This window comes from Aulostomus chinensis, chromosome 4, assembly GCF_037954235.1.
Source record: "Aulostomus chinensis isolate RoL2024-O1b breed Wild chromosome 4, RoL_Achi_v1.0, whole genome shotgun sequence".
Taxonomy (NCBI): Eukaryota; Metazoa; Chordata; class Actinopteri; order Syngnathiformes; family Aulostomidae; genus Aulostomus; species Aulostomus chinensis.
In genome coordinates, this window is record NC_141323.1 from 3453359 (window position 1) to 3473456 (window position 20098).

Sequence of the window (20098 nt, forward strand, 5' to 3'; positions counted from 1 at the left end):
TACGTTCTAAAGTTTTTTACTGCAAATCACTTTTAATGCTGTTTTTGTGAGGTAGAAATGCTCTTTAAATATCTAGGATCCCTAATAAATTATATTTTTCTGAACTCGATCAGGTGGCAGAGGGACGCCAGCGACGTTAGAAAGAAAATGAAGAGGCAGAGACGCAGGAACACTGACGAGAGATATTTTAACAACACCGTTCGTGTGTGCTTTTGACCTGTGGTCTTAACGAGAGCTTTTGTTTTGGCCCTCAAAGGGGAAAAAGGTTGGCCCCCCCAGCACAACAGGTACTTGCCTGTTACTATGCTACAGTTATCACATGTGATGTTCATGTGTGACTCATAAGAACATTTGGGAGCCGTGTGAACTCTGGACCACCTTGAGCATCCCTGTGGAACAATAATTTAATACAACCAAAAACTCCCCCCACTGATGTTGATGGTCCTTAAAACACATCTAAACTTTTTCTCGAAGTTAAAAAAAAATGTTTTAACTGAAAATTGAATGTTAAATGTTAGACAAAACTCCACATCACTTGACCTTTGACCTTCAGCGACCGGCTCCTCACAGTTTGTGCTGTGCTTCACATTTGTTTCCCAAACGGAGACACATGTTGCATACCAGATCCCTGGCAGCCTGATGCTAATCTGCTGCCAGTGTGATTTCCTACATTCTCAAGGTGGAATGTCAAATCTCTCATCTGCCGCAGGTCCCTGCCTGCCTGCAGCCACCGCCGCCGTAAACACGCACTCTCAGAGCGCGGGTCTAAAAGGCTGTTGCTGAAATATTTCCAGAGAAACGCCAAATCCACAAACATTTTGCTTCTGATGGGTGGAAATCACTGACATGAAGTGTTACCACTCCTACAGGATCAACATTAATGTTAACCAGTAGGGGGCGATGTGCTCCCACACAAATCCCTTAGATTCAATGCCGAGTTCTCAGGAATGAGTTTGACACCTTTCTGCACATTAGATAGAATCTGTCTGACTTACTGGAAACGTAGCATTTTAATTAACCTTCAGAGGAAAGCTGGGACAAATGAAGCTGCAGAAATATTTCAGCCGGGGGTTCTGCGCACTTTCAAATGCAGCTTTGCCATTTGAGAGTGGCGTACACCTCATAGCCCTCCTTCTCATCTGATTGTGTTGAACATTTAAAGTAGTTTAACAATGTCACAAATATTGCTTGGTGGCAAAGAAAAAAGGGAGTATATTTCAGAAACAATTAGCTTTCTAGAAGAAAGTTTGGATTAAACCAATTGACTAAGAAAGTGTTGCAGGTCAACAAATCTAGACATCAGAGGAGCTAAAGGCTTCGATATCTGACACCAAAGTGAAGTCAATAACAAACTTAAATACTCAAAGTGACCAGAAGCTCAAAATTAATTATTTATAGGGCTGTCCCTTTAACGCATTAATTAGATTAATTAATTACACCGCAAATTAACGCGTTATAAAAAATTATAACACACTTGATTGGCAATTCAGTTTTACCTGGACACCAGCAATTTAAACTTGGCCCACTGAGGGACCCGTACTTGGCAGTTGCTTGTCCCTTCACACAAGCGGCGCCTGTTTGAGACTCCGCCTTAAGACGCCCTGACTCAGGTTTTATTCAATCACCAATAAAAATGTGGAAATCAAATCTTCTCTTCTTTGTGTATTCATTTGATTCGTCATGCACTACAATTTTGTAATGTCCTAGAATTCAAAATCTTAATTTGGAGACCTTAAGCAGATATGAGATTAAAATGCAATTAATTAGATTAATTAATTACAAATCCTGTAATCATTTAGATTAATTTTTTTTAATCGCCTGACAGCACTGATTATTTATGTTGCTCTGTATGAGCTGGATGGGTGAGAGTGCTTCTGGTGTTAGCATGTTATTAACCTTGAAAACTACACTGTCGACGTTAGTATTTTAAGAGGTCCTGATCATTTTGAAATATTTCTTGGGTTATGACAGAGTCAAGTGGATGGTTCTTTGCGACAAGTTGATATATTTTTCTCAAAATAAATGACTTACATTGTGACGCTGCCACCGCGTTAGGAGGTCGAAAGTCATGACTGCTGTGGGAATGCCAGGAAAGTTTTTAGTGGGACTTTGGAGTAGCATGGTCACTATGAAACATGTGGAAGTGGATGTCTCAGCTTGCGTGCGTGCTTGCACGTGTGTGTGTGTGTGTGTGTGTGTGTGTGTGTGTGTGTGTGTGTGTGTGTGTGTGAATACACAGCACACAGGAGGAAGGGCTCTGTTGCTGGAGGGGCACCTCTATATTTAACCTTCACTCTGCTTTATTCCCTTCAATTTATGTGGGACCATTAAGGTCTCAGTATGCATCACAGGTTTACTCATCATTTAGCCAGTGTGTGTGTGTGTGTGTGTGTGTGTGTGTGTGTGTGTGTGTGTGTGTGTGTGTGTGGGTGGGTGGGTGGGTGGGTGGGTGCGTACTCATATGTGTGAGAAACCCTTGTTTCCTCGCTCATATCTGCCTACTGTACAGTGATGCCTTGGTCACCATAGTGAGTATCTCTAAAGCAGGGGAAGGCCTTGGTTGTCATGGAAACTGTAATGCTTCACAGCGCAGGGAAAGGAAGAACGAAGGAGAGATGGAAATCCTCTACTGAGGCTCACACAGTTCATCTTCTCCTCTTAACAATGCAAAGACACTCAACTTCACTCTAAAGCTCTAAAGGGACGACAAATGTCAGTTTGTCAGTAAAGGTCCAAGAATGCATTTCCTGTTTCAACAGGATGTCGGCGAATTATATAACACAAAGAAAGGTCACATAGAAGTATAAAGCAGTGGACTCTCACAGATGGAGACAAAGAGGAGGGGTTGGACCGTTTAAAGGGTCAGTTCATCCAACTCGGTAAGAACATATTTTCTCTCTGATAGATTCCAGTCGCCTCCACTTTATTGGCTTGGCAGCAGCAGAAATCTCAGAGGGAGATCTGGAAACGTCAACACATAAAACGATGTGCATGGCTGAACGCCACCCTGGCTGAGCAACAGAAATCTATGACTCTTTTAGAAAATAGTAGCAGGTTTAGAGCACTCGGGACTGGACTGCATCAAGTTGCATTTATGGTGTGTAGTACTTTATAGCAGCTTCATGCTGCTGGTAGTACAACTGTATACATGAAATAGAGTATTTCAGGGTTAGGGTTTATCGTGGTACGGGTTGCATGGTATTACATACCACTTTATTGTACAGTAACTGTGACTGATGATAGATGATGTTTGAGAGGAAATGAAGTTTTATCTGCTTGCAAAGAAAAATGCGCTGATGGAATTCGAGCGACAATAGCAAATTCTGCAGGAAATGCAATGTTAGGCTGTTAATAAATGAAATATATATGTAGAAGATTGGATACTTTAAAAAAGTAGGACACGCTGGAGCCCAGTGGAACGTGGCAGATAGAGTGCAGGGTGCGCTCACCCAAAGTCTCATTGACACTGTTTAGTCAGAAACCATAAATCCTGTCACGATTTTAGCAGCACTGACAGATGCAAATGCCACAAAATGCATATGATTATGGCTCACTGTGACAACTGTATGACCTTACTTGAACTGAGGTCAAAAAGTATCTGCTGGTGTTGTGCTCAAGATTTGGGGCATAAACGACAAAAACTGCATCCCAAATTTTACACCTGCAGTTGCGTGACTCCTCTGATAATGCTGCAGCATTTATTTGCTGAGTTCTTGGAGGCCTGTAAGTAACAAGGGGGTTAGCAGGGTAGCTAAGGAGTTCACACTGTAGCTAACAAGGGAGTTACAACTGTAGCTAAGTGGGAAGTTTGCAATGTAGCTTACTATGGAGTTAGCACTGTAGTTAACTAGGGAGTTAACACTGTAGCTAACTAGGGAGTAAATGCTGCAGCTAACTGGGAAGTTAGCACTATCGGTAACTAGGGAGTCAGCATTGTAGCTAACTAAGGAGTAAATACTGCCGCTAACTGGGAAGTTAGAGTTTTAGCTAGTTGGGAATTTAGTATTGTAGCTAACTTGAGAGTTAGCAGTGTAGCTAACTGGGGAGTTACAACTGTTGCTAACTAGGAAGTTAGCACTGAAGGTAATTATGGAGTAAGCACTGTAGCTAACTTAGGGTGACCATTTTTTTGGTTACCAAAAACCAGGACACTCTGCACTGCAATGAGGTTCTCAAATGATACTTGGAGTTTATTCATAGATGCCTTATAATTTCAATACATTGGAAGTGTGCCTCCTCTGTATGTATAAAAAAAAATGTTATACTGTATTACAAAGTACATGAAAAGAGGACATGTTCTGGGAGAACAGGAGGTTTGGTCACCCCTAAGCTAACTAGGAAATTAGTAATGTAGCTTGGTCACTGCCCATTAAGAACTTTGCATGTGAGGATGAGGAGGACATTAAAGTCGATTCTAAATGTTACAGGAAGCCAGTGCAGAGCAGCTGAACTGGATTAATGTGTTTAATCTTTTAATTTGGTCCTGGTTTACAGCCAAGCTGCACGGATTTGGATCAGCTGCAGTCTGTCGCTGGTTTCCTTCGGGAGGCCTGTAAAAAAAAAAAAAAAAGCGCATTGAAATACAAATATGAATACAAGAGCATAAATCAATTTCTCAGCATCTTATTGGTTTATAAAAATGATGTTTTTGTTACCTTGTTAACAAGGGAACTGAAGCTAAGATGTGAAGTAAGCGAACACCTTACCTCAGGTTTGATTATTAGACTATATTGTTCGACTGTGTAATAAATACATTTTCACATGGTGAGTAAATAATACATTTGTGTTTAAATGGAACTCTCAGGACATATTGAGCGTCCATCGAGGCAAAAGTAAATGGCTTACACTTGATAGATGATCCATGAATTATTTCAGCAAAGTAACTGCTGCTTTTCAAAAAATGGATTCATTTAAGTAATCAAACGCGTTTCATTCTTTTTTTTGTGTAAATGTGTGTGTGTGGGTGCGATTGTTACAGTCAGACAATGCTGTGAAACACACAGGCACGGAGAGGCTGGGCGCTGGTTCAGAGACACCTGAAGTGATGATGTCTTTCTCCTCCTGAACGCTCGGATTGTGTGTGGCTCTTCAGGTGGAAGGTAAGCAGCGGGCCAGGGCCCCTCATGAAGGAGCGCTTCACTGTGTTTGTAGGAGATTGTAGTGAAGAGGAGAGAAGAGTTGCTGGAGAGTACCGTTGTTTACAGAGAGGACATCACCCCTCCTCTCTGCAGTGCTTCATTTCTTCTGCTAGCAGATTCAAATTCCTGTCCTCTTCTCTGTCTCTCTCTCTTTTTTTTTCTCTGATTCTTAATGGAAAATTTCATCGCGAGGCTCTCAAGGAAGCATCAGATACCAAATAAGTTCTCAGAAAATAAACACCACCCACTAAATCACTTTTATTGACTTCCTGGGATTCGAGTTCTCTGAATTCATCTGCAGTAAAATATCTTGTGTGTTTTTGTTTCCTCAGCCCCGTCCGTCAGTCATGAGGCTCCTCCCACTGGCGTATTCGTGCGTCCACGTCACGATGGAGCCAGCGTTCTTCATGAGTGCATTTCTAAACAGGATGTGTGGCAAATTATATATATATATATATATATATATACACACAGTATATATGGAAATTATTTAGAGGTGTTTGATTTCCTCTTGAAATCAAAAATATTTTTACGTGCTCCAAAAAGTCTGCAACCCAGATCCCTTCAGATAAATTCTCTGATTATTTATTGCGCCCAGAAGAAAGAAGAGTAAGCGCTTCATTTAGCAGATTCTCGTGCTGCCACTTGTAACCTCAGAGGTGAGAAAGTTCTGTCAGCGATTTCCCCCCCAAAAAAGGTTGTTTTTTTTTTAGCTTCCTAAAATGGGCAAGAAATCCTTTAAAAAGAACCTGAACATCCGTAAATCCGCCAGCAGCGGCGCATCGGCTGATGAGGCTCATAGGATGATCTCCAAAACAGATTGGATTATTTCAAGGTCAAGATTTATTTTTAAGATACAATAAATAAAATCAGTTCAGTGAAAGGAATATTTTCCCAATTAAAATGTAGACTATGAAAGGAAAGAATAAACAGGAAGAGAAGGAGCAGGGACAGGACAAAGATGAGACATGGGAAAAGACTATGTCTCAGGTGGGAGTCCCTCAGGTGTCTGATCTGAGCCAAATCCGTAGTCTCGGTTTACTAATCTGTAATCTGTGTGTGCCACACACCAATTAAATGAGAATATGATCTGATGCAGTTTTCAAATCGGAATCAGAATCAGAATTCTTTTATTGCCATTCTAGGAAGGTTCGGGTTAAGTGGCGCTACGGAGACGTCCTGCCTGCACATCATCTTCTACAAATTTAGGAAAATATCTTTGTTCGATTCAGATCCCCACAGAAATCCCGCACTATCGTTTTAATTGTTTTATTACATAAAAACCCACGTTCCCTCTTCTATCTTAAATCATCAAAAATGATGGCAATTATATTTGTTTGAAAAAATGGTGCAGCCCGACAACATGGATTCTTAATCTACACAGATTACACGGATTAGGAACCAGCGTTTGTGTCTATGCCTTCCGTGGCCACGCGTAAACCGCATAGGACTATTCTGTTCAGGTAAGGATGACATCACACATCAAAAGTCCCCGCACGTTTCTGTTTGCATCAGATGTTTCACAGTTGGCAGATTACAAATCCATGACCCTGGATTACAAAAAGAAGGGCATAGATTACAAGTGCACCCCTCATACCCGTAAATCTTTTCTTGGATTTTTCCCAGCTGACACCAGGAGGACTCAAAGGTCACAAGCGTCTCCGAAACAAAGAGGAGATGACAAATCCACCGTGACTCTCCGACTTCACCTCCTACATCTTCTTACTGGTGTAAGAGATGACGACTGCGTGATCCAAAGTTGAAGTCACACTTTTTTCATGTCCGACGGCGCCTGCGTCACACACACCCGGGGTCCGTCTGCCTATCACAACTCCCCGCCGCAGTGTGTGTTCCTTCAGGGGAGCTTCGACCCTCGATCGGCAGTAACTGTCTGACCATCTCCCATCACAAGAAACTGAAGGGAGGACACACACGCCAACCTCTGAAATATCACCGCAGGCCACATACACGTCGCACCGCAACGTTCATGCTACATGCGTGTCCATGTAAGGATTTCAAAGACAAAATTAAGAGATTTTCTTCTCAATTAAAGCCTCATTTAAAATGCACAACATTCACTGTCCAGTTCCATGTTGTCACCCCGACCGACCCGATCTACAGCGCGTGTCTACACATTTAGAGCCCCAATAACTCCGAAATCACTCTGCTACTTCTCAGGGAAGCGATACTACAGTACACATGATACCAAAAAAAAGGTACGGATGATTTACGTGTAAAAGAAGTCAATTATACAACTGACCTCAAAAATCTTGAGTCAAATTGGCTGAAAACGCTCCGAAAAGTCACGTGAAAATGAAATGAACTGAAAGCTCTTCTTTCTGAACCGTTCGGAGGGAAAACACAGCATCAAGACTTACTTAATTCCTGCTTCATCAAAAGAGTGTTATAAAACATTTTACAGTATTTGTCTAAAAGTATGTCAGGTCTTTATGAAAGTGTCAGAAAACAGCATTTGGAGACGTTCCGTTCATTGTTTGTCACGCACTCAAGACCAAAAGGCTCTGAATGACTTAAATGTTGGTTTAGTTGAAACTTGTACATTTTTACAACCGTATCCTCGTTTTGTTTTTCCGCGTGAAAAAGTGTTTCACTTTTAGCTGCAGCTAATTATTATGCTCATTCATCAGTCTAGGCATGGAAACATAATAAGTCTTGGACTAAATGTTTGACCTGAATTAAGATTATTTGGACCAAAGTGACAAATTAACAAGCTCTTGATGACTGCTACATTAACGATTTAGTCTTGTTGGTGAGTGTAATTGATCATTAAATTGCCAATTATCTGATCAACGTGCTTATCGTCATTGGTGTAGTGGTTTTATGTTGAAAGGCTCGACATGCATTGTCAGAATCCCAGCTTTCTAACGATGTAGGTGGGGACCGTGGCACATGGGGAGGCCAGCTTAAACTTCATGTTGTCCTCCGGCAAAGTTTGACTCCTTTTCAAACTTTTTTTTTTTTTCCCAATATGAAAGGCGGTGATGTGTTGAGAAGAAGTTCACAAAAAGGTGATCGTATCTAATTCATGCCTCATAAACAATAACACCAGACAAAGTTCGTTTTGATCTGGGAGGACAACAAGTCGACATGACGACAACACAAAAGCTTGTCAAGTTTCCCTTTGCAAAGGTACAACAACTGAAGACACACCGCCGTTTTTATGAGCTTACGTCCACTAGGTGGCGAGATACACTCCTACAAATGAACTGTAAAAATTCAAATGTTTGAACTCATTGAAGTGACAGTAAGTAAATTATGGCTTTTCAAAAGTATCTTTGGCAACATTTGACTTTTTATTAAACCGTCCCCCCAGAAAATAGTGATTCTGGGATTTGTGATTGCTGCAGCAGCAGGCGGCCTCAGGAGGATCAAGTGGATGCTTGCGTATCGTCAAAGTCGCTGTACTTTTCATCGCAAAAGCTCAGCTCTAGCCGCCATTTCCTAGAAGTTACGTGGATTCCACGTCGCCACTTCATCAAATCGTGATATTTGCACTGAGTTGCAAATTTTGCAAGTTCCCGCAGTTTTACCGCAAAAAAATAGCGCCAAAAAAAAAAATCCTGCAAATTCCGTCACGTTTGAGAAAAGCTGGTATCAAATCAAGCACTTTTGACTTCAACGATTAAAAAAATAAATTAAAAAATAAATTAAAAAACATCAGAATCCTGGAGGGACAGATTAAAGGCAGTGGAGACAGTCTAATTATTTCTGTTGCTCCCCAGTGGAATACAAATTAATTAGCGTATCTTTATTCATGACAAACTAATGAAACGGCGGAACGATACTCCGTCACGTTTATAGACAAACACACGAGTGTGCCTGCTGACACGGAAGCTCGGTGCGTCATGGTTGCACAACACACACCTGAGCTGTCAGAAGGCCACAGAGACCATCAGGTACCTGGGGCATCCGATCTGGAGCGTGACCCCCGGGGTGGAAGGTCAGGGCTTCACCGGAGGGTGACGGGAACAGAGTGTCTGAGGTAAAAACGCCATCAGCACATTAAATTCCTCTCTTCATCCTCAGCGAAGACTTAAAACTCATTTATGCATTCCGAATGGATCCTGAGGTCCACACGGGCAGGACGAGAGGGAACGCTGAGGCTCACTTCCAAGGTTATTATGGGATTTTCTGCCTCCAGTAATTATCTGCTAGATAGTTGGGCCACTCCTCCGTGCTTCACCCAAACTAAAAAAAGCTTTGTTTTTTGTGTCCTCTGCCTGACTCAGCAATCTATTTGAAGTACCAGGGTGTACTCAGTGGGAGTTTTTTCTTCTTCTTTTTAATGCGGTAGATTTTCAGAACCGTGTAGCCAGTTTTAATTTCCTCGGTCGAACTAAAGAGCACGTTTGACTCAAGGGGGTTTCGCTCAGGTCAGTTATGACAAATAATTAAAAGACGCCGGGAAAGTGGTAAAAAGCCGGCTGCACGTAAGATGATTCCTGTGTGAAGCGCATGAGTCACTTGGTTTCGTAACAGTACAAAAGGAACACTGATAAAAGAGTGAGGAAAAGTTCTGAGGTAGAGATTCAGTTAACAAAAACAAAAGCGACGCCAGTAATCCTCCTCATACGACAACGTCCATGCAGAAGCGTGTACTTGAATGAACAAATCCTACAGTTTTCTACCCGAAGAACTCATCCTATCAAGAGCCACCTTTGTGTATTTTTACTGCAATCAAAATAATCACAATTCGAGAGCAAAACAAGCAACACTGCAATCAAAAATAAAGTCAATTTAGAATACAAGTCTACAATTTTTCACTTGCAAATTTTTGATTACAGTGTCAAAACCAATGTTTGGATTGTAAATCTATGATGTCTGAATGCACAATGAAGACACAGAAGTAACTGGGGGTGCAAATGTTTTACTGGGGGAACCCCGCGATGTGACCCTTGAGATCAGCTGGACCTGTTGCACCTGAGGCGCAGGCTCATTCGGTCCCAGAAGATATAAAATAATACAAAAGAATATGATGTGAAATACAAACTCGTCAAAGTAGCTAAAAAGCCAGAAACAGCAACCACTGATGTCAAGTTGCTGCCTGCCACTTGCTGGAAGCTTCTGAATTTGTGATTGAAGCTGTTAAAAAAAATAAAAAGAAAAAGAATACCTTAACTCATGAATGTCGAGCCTCACTCAGAAGCACCGGCCGCCCAAGGGGGTACAGCGATCTGACCACACACAACGTTGCGTGTTTGTACGCTGGAAAACTGCAAATATAACAAAAAATGTCCTTTTCCTCATCTAAAAAAAAAAAAAAAACGTTTTTGTTCACGAAAATAATACCCCTTTTCACAAATGTCAATTCCCAGCAAGAATCAGAAAGACTGCTTTATTGTCTTCATCTGTTTGTTTGTTGGTTTGTTTTTTTGGAGAATATTCTGACACTTACAAGATAAAAACATGATATATTTCAACTGGATCCAAGGTTTCGCTGTGAATTAGATGTTAAACCATTCAACAGTTCCAGGTCAGAGCACCTCCATGGAAATGAGTTTTCGCTGAAGGCGTCCACATCAACGGCAACATTTCGATATATGTGACATTTACATCAGTCGGCAAACATACAGGCTTACCCTGATGGGATGGATTTCACTTTTAATTACAAGTGCACAGCTGAATATTTGATCAGAGACAGGAAACATACATGTGGGGGGCGGGGGGGGGGGGACCCAGGGATTACATTTCAGCAATTACAGGACTCTCCACTGTTTCTATCCTAAGACACAGCAGCGGCGCTGAAGGCAAATCTACTCTATCATACGTACTGTGGGCTACAGTATTCAAATGAAGGATAGCATCCCTGGAATGTGAGGATGGACGGCGGCTGCTTCCCTTTATAGGTTCAGAAAAAACAGAAACAATGACCCTTTGACATGTAGGACCCTCTGTGTTTGAGGGAAGCAAACAGGTCCAGGACAAACACAGGGAGCAGCAGGTCCACTTGAACGTAATACAGTGGACTTCATGGGGGGGGGGGGGGGGGGGGCACTACCAACAGTTTAAAGGACAGGCACTGACAACAACAACAGGGATTTAGACTGGAATCTCGTTGTGGTTCTCAGAGCGCCGCTGAATGACTGACGTATTTGGGCTGAAGCACATCGCAGACACGATTTACAGAGGCGCTACCGTGCATGCGAATGGAGACACCTGCATGCAGCATCTTCAGACGGCCACTGGCTCACTCACTGAACGGACCAAGATCAGATGAAAGCAGAGACGGCTGAGAACGTCACCACACCAAACACCTCCTATCTGTCCACTTTGATCGAATGAGCTCAAACGTTTGGATGAGGAATGATCCATTAAGGCTCCGATGCTAAAGTGACAACATCAGTTTCCCCCACCAGAGGGAGGCGTATTGCACTTGGGATCTTTTTTTTTTTTTTTTTTGGATGAAAAAAAATGATCAGCAAATACTAACACATCAAATCAGTCACGTTTCGTCCATTGAGGAGCCAATCACTGTTAGAAACATTTACGTGAGAAACTTTTACATTTTGATTTTTGTTCATGTGTCATCAGACGGTAGCGAGGCTCTTCCCTAGCTGCTAATCTTGGTCAGCATCTTGTTGATGGCCTGTTTGACGTGAGTGGTGGAGCTGCGGCGTCGAGCCTTGCCCTGCACAGCCTTGCGGCGCCTTACTTCACGGCAGAGCTCGTGGAAAGCTTCGGCCACTGCGCCCCCTTCATCAGCACACGCCGAACACTCGTAGAAAGCACAAGCCATTTCTGCAGCAAGCCGCTCGCCTTCCTCGGTGCCGACCTGCCGGACGTGGTCCAGGTCTGACTTGTTGCCCACAAGAACCAGAGGGACGTTCTTCGGTTTCTTCACTTCCTCCAGAAGACTCCGGAGGGGTGCCACTTCCTCAAAGCTTCCACGATCTGTTATGTCGTACACAATGACAAATCCATCACCCCAGCGCATGTGACCTTCCCTCTGCTGGTTGTCCTCCTGAAATCAAGACGAGATGTGAACCTGTGAAATAATCACTATCAAAATGGAAATTCTACTACTGCTGAGACTTAAATAACCAGATTGACAGCGCTCATCTATTTTACTGCTTAATAGCAAAGCAACACATATTTTTCAAAGACACATAAAGGACGTCTCATTTCAGAATTAGCAGAGTGCCGCACTATTCTTAAATTTTATCATATTTTTAGATGTTTTTCACAAAACGAACTGTTGCTTATGACTAGCATTATGCTAACTGACTAACTAGCAATGGCTAAGCTAGGACCTATTTTCATTTTGTCTTCCTTCATAAATGTCCTCTTCCGTTCTTCCCTGTCTGCCATGAAATCGATTCTGAAAATTTCATGCTAGCTTCCAGTACTTGCAAGCGACATAATAAGCTAGAAATATTTTTGTGTCCGGACAGCTTGAATTAAATTGTTCAGGATGAAGTAGCTACCTTTCTACAAGTCAGTGTATTAAATATGATGCTGGTCAGGGTCATGGTTGTTGTTCTAAACAGGAAATGTTCTACTTTTTGTTTTTAGATGAAACCAAAGTGTTCATGCAGTATTGTACATATGTCTTGTAAAAATACACTTGGATTATACTGGACTATATGTTTGTGAGGGTTTGGTATTGCTGCTATTACAAGTTGAGCTCTTTTAGCTTCAAGCTAAAACGATACGGCTGGCGTTCTCTGAACCAGGAAGTCATGTGAGGTAGGAAAATGTCTTCATCATTTCAAAACACCAAGAGGTGAGAAACTGAATAGAAAAGTACCCTTTTTGGGGTGAAGTATTGCTGTAAACTAAAACTGTTCCTTTATGTTGCTTTAAGCTAGAGCTAGCAGCCAGTTAGCTTAGCTTAACATGCAGAGAGGAAATTCTCCTGTTCTTTCTAAGGATGAAGCCAAAATGATCCTGAAAAGTCTCTCCAATGTATTCACACAAACTTGTTTAACAGCAGATTATGTGTGGCATTGGTTTACATCGTAGTAGGATATTTTGACTTTGACAGAGGGGTTTATTGCACCGATTTTTAACAACAAACAGGATTTACTTTAGGAGCTAGCAGGAGCTAAGTCAAGCTAATTAGCTGGCAACTTCTTATTTACCATATAGCTATAAATGTGATATTGATCTTCTCATCCTGTCAAAGCAACTGCCAGGGAATTATCTTAAAAGTCTGTGACTGTTTTGTTTTAACTGATCAGTGTCTTGGCAGTCTGAAGCAACATGTCACACAAACGTATTCAGCCCTGGTGGTTCTCAACCATGTCATGTGTGTTGCACTTGTGCTCCGGCAGAGCAGAGGATCTCGTCTCTGCTCTCTCCCACACCTGCTTCAGCCACTACTCGGCTAACATGAAGTCAGACATGTGCTCCTAATTGAACGGTGTTGAAGGAGAAACAGCTGCCCCGATGTAACCAGACTTAACCGGTCGTGTGGCAGACTTTAAATTGTAATCTGACTGAAGGGAGGCACACAGACTCTGAGCTCATAGTTATTGGTACAGGAAGCTTTAAAAAAATATACCGCATTCCTCCAGAGGACAGATGAGAACGTTTGACTGTTTGTGTACCTGACCGCCTTTTGAACTGGGAATTTATGAGCTATCAAGAAGACTCCACTTCCACAAATCATGGCAGAGTTTGTAATCATCCAATCAGAGTTGTTTTCCATGGAGAGCGAGGAGAGGTCTAAATTACAAATGTAGACCCGTCTGGAAACATTCAGACGTTACTCCAATGCCAGCTGAACGAGACTTGGCTCAAGTGTCCCTCATGAGTGGGACAGAAAAAAATACACCACCATCTTAAGAGCAGTTCAGTCTCGTGTTCGTCCCCACAAACTCCCAAAATAAGATCTGATGAAGTAGCAATGGCGAGATGAACACTTACAAAACAGCACTGCCTCCGTTTCTACAGAGAGATTTTAAGTCTTCAATAACACCGAATGAATGAGCTGGTCTGGGATGTGCTTTCATCACGTGAGGGTTGATCACTCATTTGACGTCATGTAAAAAACATTTTTAAATGTTTTTTTTGTTTGTTTGTTAATACCAGAAACCAGGTCATTTATTGATAAAGCTCTAGGGAAGTACTACATGTAGAACTACAAATAAGCGAACAAACCTTAGATTGAGGCTTTTGCCAAACAAATTACACATCGTCCAACATTGCCCAGCTAATATTGACTAGTAATTTAGCTTATTATGCAAATTTCTAGCTGATTATGCTACAGAACATGTGAGAACCACCTTCTGTGGCTCTGAAGGAACTTTTAAAGTCCCAGAAACCTCAACGGTGGCATCTAAATGATGTCATCATCGACGGAGGTAATCTACTGACACAAATTAGTAATAAACTGGGACTTGAGAGGTTTCTTTGTCTCTTAGCTTTGATTCTACAGTTTGATCCTACATTTTGGGGGGAATGGGTGTTTCAGGACTTTTAGTATGTGGGACTAAAAGTCAGGGTACCCTGACCTCTGCCGCGTCCTTGAAACTTTACGGGACTCTGACAGGTGGCTTCAGATCACCCGCGACCTGTGATATACAAACCATGTTTCTTTCACAGGCAGGACTGAGGTCTCACCTGGCCTGCTGTGTCCAGAATCTCCATGGTAACCACCTCGTCATCGATATTGGCTTGATGGCGATACGTGCATTCTGGATGGCACAAAGGACAAAGGCAAAGAGTTAAAAAACAAAGGTGATTCAGTGTTGAAGGGGAGCAGGTGTGAGAAGAAGCCCTTGTTACTGACGCTGCAACGCCACCTGGGATTGTCTTGAATGGTTCAGAGGATGGGAGTGCTTCATCTATGGTGTCACTCACACACACACACACACACACACACACACACACACACACACAAATCAGATGATTGAGTATGTGGTGCTGACTGCTGTACAAATACTTCAACTATTTGATTTGTTTTTATTATCTTGTGATATATATATACTTGATACTGGGTGGATCTGGGATCTTACCATCACCAGAGATGCTTTGCTGTAATTGAACCATCTTCTAGATTGTTTTAGATTCAAAACTCCAGAGTCGTTTCCCATGGATGTCACATTGCAGTCTCATTAGTTTTGTGCTCCTTTTGCACCTGAGCCACATGTTGTGAAGATGTTTCTTCCCCTCTGGCATTTCCAATATTGTTAGTCATTACTATTACATCAGAGAACACATCTGTACTTTTCTGCTGATTGGATTTTCATTAAATGTCTTTGTATATTTATCTACCTTTATCTTTCTAGGTACAGATGTCTAGTATAGCTGAGCCTGATGCACCGGATGCAGGCGACACATCAATCCAATTGATTCAAGTGTGAATCCACATTTATTTCTCTTCAATACACAATGAAGTTGCCACTGGTGATTTTGCACATGATACAACACATTTATACACACACGGCCTGTCCTTTGCTACCTGCCTCCACATCTAACACATGGAACCACATCAGGCTAACATGAGCAGTTCAGCCCCCACTCACTGTCTACTCTCAGCATCTCTGTTTATTCCTGACGCATCATCGGTGCTCAGAATCATCCAAGTAGTGGAAAGAGATTGTGCCTTCAAGCAACAAAAACCTGGTTAAAAGTCAACGTCAGAAGTATTTTCCTGCTGCAGTGTGTGTATTTAATAGCCACATTATTCTGATAAAAGTTGCCTACATTGGATGGTACAGGTCAGGAGGTAGACAGGTGGTCTAGTGGTGTGTGTGTGTGTGTGTGTGGGGGGGGGGGGGGGGGGGGGGCTGGATCCTCCTGAGTTAAAGTACCCCTGGGCAAGATACTGAACCCTGAGTGCCTGCTGATGATCTGGCCCTGCACAGCAGTCTCGTCCATCAGTGTGCGAGTGTGTGAATGAGTGAGGACACTGATGTGCCCAAAAAGTCGAAAAGTGCTGCACACTCAAATTTTCATTTGCACTTACACACATTTGCACTGCCAACGAGCTTGGGTGTTGCAGTCAGTGACCATGTTTGGAATCCCGTAGCCGTGGGTTCAAGCCCAGAACCCCAACCTCTGCTACATAAAGTGTCAGAGGTGGGGGTATGCTCACCGTATTAAAGACCCCAGGTTAGGTTGACTCCTGGGAGAAGCACTAGTGTTTTGGGCATCCTGGGAGAAGTGCAGGATAAGTGACAGGAAGTGCATGGGCACACTTCCTGAAGAGGCGTAGGGGTAGTTTGATGGATGCGGGTCACCTCAGATAAAAATGCACTCTGGCTGACATGCCAACAAACTTGGCTTTTTGGCATCAGTGTCAAGTTGTGTGGCATGATTTGTACCCTGCACATCTGACTGAAGACCAAGGTGGGGTGACTATGCTGAGGTTCAAGACCAGGGTGGGGCAACTACCCTGTGCCCCCACTCTGGGACAAACATCATATACATCATCAATTAACACCAAAAGAGCCTCAATGAATAAACAGCACTTTGGGGGAAGAGGAAGAAACTCTTCTCATTTATTCTAAGGTGAACTGTCTTAACCGTTCATGGTCCTGGAACCAGGTGGGTCAGCAGGTGGTGCAGCTCCTTGTTTGTTCCTTCAATGACCACAAACAACTTGAGCTTCACCTCTGTCCAGTCTAAAAGCAGGATGAGAGATTCTTATTCCTGGCACAGGAACACAGGAGTGAACTGTGACCGTGACCTCTTGTTGCACCTCTAACAGCACAGGAGTTATCTGCCTGAATTGCCTCCCCCCCCTTGTAAAAGCCCATCTGTGTAAACATGTCATGGAGAGCTCAGAAGCCCCTGAAACCTTCCTACCGGACAACACTGGCATCTCAACCCCTTTTCCAAAGCTCTCTGACTTCCTAGATCTTCTCTTGCAATTGCTTTCTGCTTGTGACTCACGTCCCGCCAGCTCTGTTATTACCCAGAAAGCTTCGTTCACTTCACGTGATACAGAGTGAAAATATCAGTCTTTGAGAAAAAAAAACTTCCATTTGCTCCTCGAGAAAAGAATGCCTTGATCCCTCCATAAATTTGAACCTCCATTTTCAGAATTCAACTGCATGCTGTTGTACTTTATATGGAAGCACAGTCAAATGCACTCCAGGGCTTTGTGAGATAGAATTGGTTGAAGGTAGCAACTGTACACCAACTGTCCACCTGCCCCGTTGCTGCTCACGCTTAGTCGTCACCACTGAAACGAACACAGAGGAGTAGGAGGAGACAAGTGTTTCCTGAGTGTGAATAGGCTGCTGTTGTTTTCTTGGCTGAGTAACATGCTCTGATTCTTATTATTTGGGGATTTAGAAAGCAAAACTGTCTGGCAAAATTACAAGAATCTTTGCTGCCTTTTTTTTTTTTTATCTTTAGTTTTTCAAAATGTCACACCCTTTCCTACTGACTAAGTCCTTCTCTATCTATTTCATAGACATTTCTGCTTCTCTTTCAAATGAACATCAAGCGCGCACTGCATTCAGTTGTTTACATCCCAGTGTATTCTAGTAACTGACCAAATCATGTCTTCACAACACTGCAGCATGGCTGGCCAGCTAGCTAATAATGGAGGGACACAACGGGTTGTCGCTGTGCGGTTAGCATGTTCTATGTCTTCATACAAGTTGCTTGATGTAACCTACTGATGTGCATAACGACAGACTGAAGTTACAATTTGCCGAACTTTGAGATGTAGAATCTTGTTATTCAGGAGAACAAGACTTTGGTTAATATTGTATGTTTGGTCTCATTTCCAGAGTGCCTACTCGTGTACATGCAGGGTTTTTCAAGCATGACTCATTTGCCATTGCTAGTAGATGTGTTGCCATCAGATTTTGTGTGTCAGGTTCAAGGAACATGCTGGTAAACAGTAGAGTAGAAAGCTGCGTGAAGGGGAGTGACTGTGTTTCGGTGGTTACAGTTTTTGTATGCTTTGCTTTCCAGTTTTTTAAATTTTTTTTTTTTTTGATCAACAGCAACAGAATGACGTTCGAGAACAGATGCCACAAATGACCTCATTCAGCCCAGGTTTTGTGTTTTGTCCTGTTGGGTGACAACTGATTACACCCTTTTTCATGCAGACAAAAGCCCTGATGTTAGCAGGGTATTTGTCCAGTAGAACAGAGACATAGGGCCAATGACAATGTCCTTATTATTATTATTATTATTATAGAACATGAAAATAGCCATTGGTTGAATGTTAACTGAAGGCTATAGATGGTGGGCTCTTCAGAACAGGTAGGACAGCGTGGGGCTGAACATGTTGGCCTTGCTGTTAGATTAACTTCACGTATGAAATCCTTATCTATGACATTAAGCTACTTAAACTTGAGTGCAAATTCATGTTCAGGCTTTCACTTTCATACTGTTACACTGACAAAGAAGGTTATGTTTTTGTGTGGGTATCTGCATTTTTACGTTGTTGTTTTCTTAATTTTACTGCTGAATTATCATCCTTAATCACGGGATGAATGATTCAAATAGCAAGTTTGAGTACAATGACACTGGAGCTGTCAAAGCGATGTACTCCCTGCATGAACACCCTGCTGTGTCCCAGGTGCTTCACCTGTCCAGAGGCATCAACTGTGACGTCAATGAAATGTCAGAGAGAGCCAGAGGTGGAAGTAACATGGAGATTTATGGCAGTTTGGCTGGAGGCATGAAGAGCATCTCTGAGAAGCCAGAGCCTCACACTGCGACCTGTGGGACCGCCATCGCTCTGTCTGCTGCAGACAGTAACCCATCCATCCACCGCCGTGTGTGTGCGTGTGTGTGTGTGTGTGTGTGTGTGTGCATGCGTGCACACATGTTGTAAAATGCTCTGCAGTCATTCTCGTGTCCTCTTAAGTCTAACCGCTATTTGCCTGGGGGTTGTTGTGGCCGAGAAAATATCACAAGTGTCAAACCTGGAAACAGAAGCCAGCTTTGGATAGCTTGTCTGAAAAATGGTTTCTTTTTTTTCCATTTACATCCCCAAAAATATTCCTACCAGTAATTCAATGGGCCTGATGTGATATTATTAAGCACGTTTGTAATATGTAGTGCAGCAGTTGTAGCTCCTGGTCCCTGGAGTGAGGGGGCTCAATAACTAGAGTCATATTGCGGACAGCTCCAGTTTGCTGTAGAGTCAGAGGGAACTGATGCTCTAGCGGCGTCCAGAGAAGCGTCAAAAACATAAACAGACAAAGATGGCAGACGATTTGGCGCAAATGAAGAGTTTGTAGTCATCGCTTATCCACATGATTTGATTTGATGACGCCAGTTTGGGACGCTGCAGTTAAAGACATCTCAGATAATACAAATGAGCACGAGTTACATAATGGATTATCTTGAGTGACGAAGCATTGGTGACACACATCTGACAGCATGTTTGTGTTTCCGGTTATTGGAACTGTAACTTCAATATTTCAAGACATGATAACTCAAGCAAATATGCTCGCAGACTTTAACAGGATACTTTACTAACAAAATGGGTATTTTTTCCAGTCAAGTACACAAATAGGTGTCTTGAGCATACACGTATTTGGTGTTGCAATTTTTTTTTCATGAGGCCTAATATAATAACCTCATCTGAACCCAAACTTTCAATATGTGTTTCCCTTTTTTTTCTTTTGTGACTGTACACAACACATGAGAAGTCAGACAGATGCAGGATATAAGAGAGCCAGGACGGCGCGTACTGCTGCAGTTGATGAGACCGTCTCACTTCATAGCGCTCGTCTGGTTGAAGTTGTGCTCATCAGTTAGATAGCATCGGCCGTCACTGAAGAGGACTTCCTCCATAAGAGCTGAGCTTGTTAGTGAGCCTGATTAGTAGATGGCTAACAGCGATGAATACTTTGGAAGGCATTAATTATGCTGTTCTTGCGGTAATTGTACATTTCTAAGACCAGCACTCAACTTTTGTTGCTCCTCTCTTGCTTCTTCCTTTGTTTTTATGGTTAATTTTGACAGTATACACGTTTAGGTTGACACAAACAGCATGAAAGCCCACATGGACATTTTTG

The 20098-nt window shown here is 42.5% G+C and overlaps 1 protein-coding gene and 2 long non-coding RNA genes across 5 annotated transcripts in view; 2 read left to right on the forward strand and 1 right to left on the reverse strand.

Annotated features, from left to right (window-relative positions):
- The first annotated feature begins 3749 nt into the window (after window positions 1–3749).
- Window positions 3750–7523, forward strand: LOC147262333 (uncharacterized). 2 transcript variants are annotated; one of them, XR_015112535.1, is made up of 4 exons: window positions 3750–4083; window positions 4979–5099; window positions 5471–6601; window positions 6765–7523. It is a non-coding gene; the product is annotated as an uncharacterized LOC147262333 (long non-coding RNA). The 2 variants fall into 2 exon arrangements; XR_015112534.1 differs by having other exon boundaries at window positions 6523–6601.
- Window positions 7524–9658: 2135 nt separating this feature from the next.
- The window catches only part of rerg (RAS-like, estrogen-regulated, growth inhibitor), a 43570-nt gene continuing 33130 nt past the window's right edge, over window positions 9659–20098 (reverse strand). Inside the window, exons 3-4 of one of the 2 annotated variants that reach the window (XM_086201092.1) lie at window positions 14724–14797; window positions 9659–12120 (exon numbers count right to left, since the gene is read on the reverse strand). In XM_086201092.1, coding sequence (XP_086057218.1) covers window positions 11710–12120; window positions 14724–14797 — 485 coding nt within the window. In that variant the 3' untranslated portion in view covers window positions 9659–11709. The remainder of the gene's footprint in view (window positions 12121–14723; window positions 14798–20098) is intronic. The other variant, XM_086201090.1, reaches the window with a different exon arrangement.
- LOC147262335 (uncharacterized) lies at window positions 12658–18750 on the forward strand. The gene is made up of 3 exons (XR_015112354.1): window positions 12658–12845; window positions 14706–14840; window positions 18649–18750. It is a non-coding gene; the product is annotated as an uncharacterized LOC147262335 (long non-coding RNA).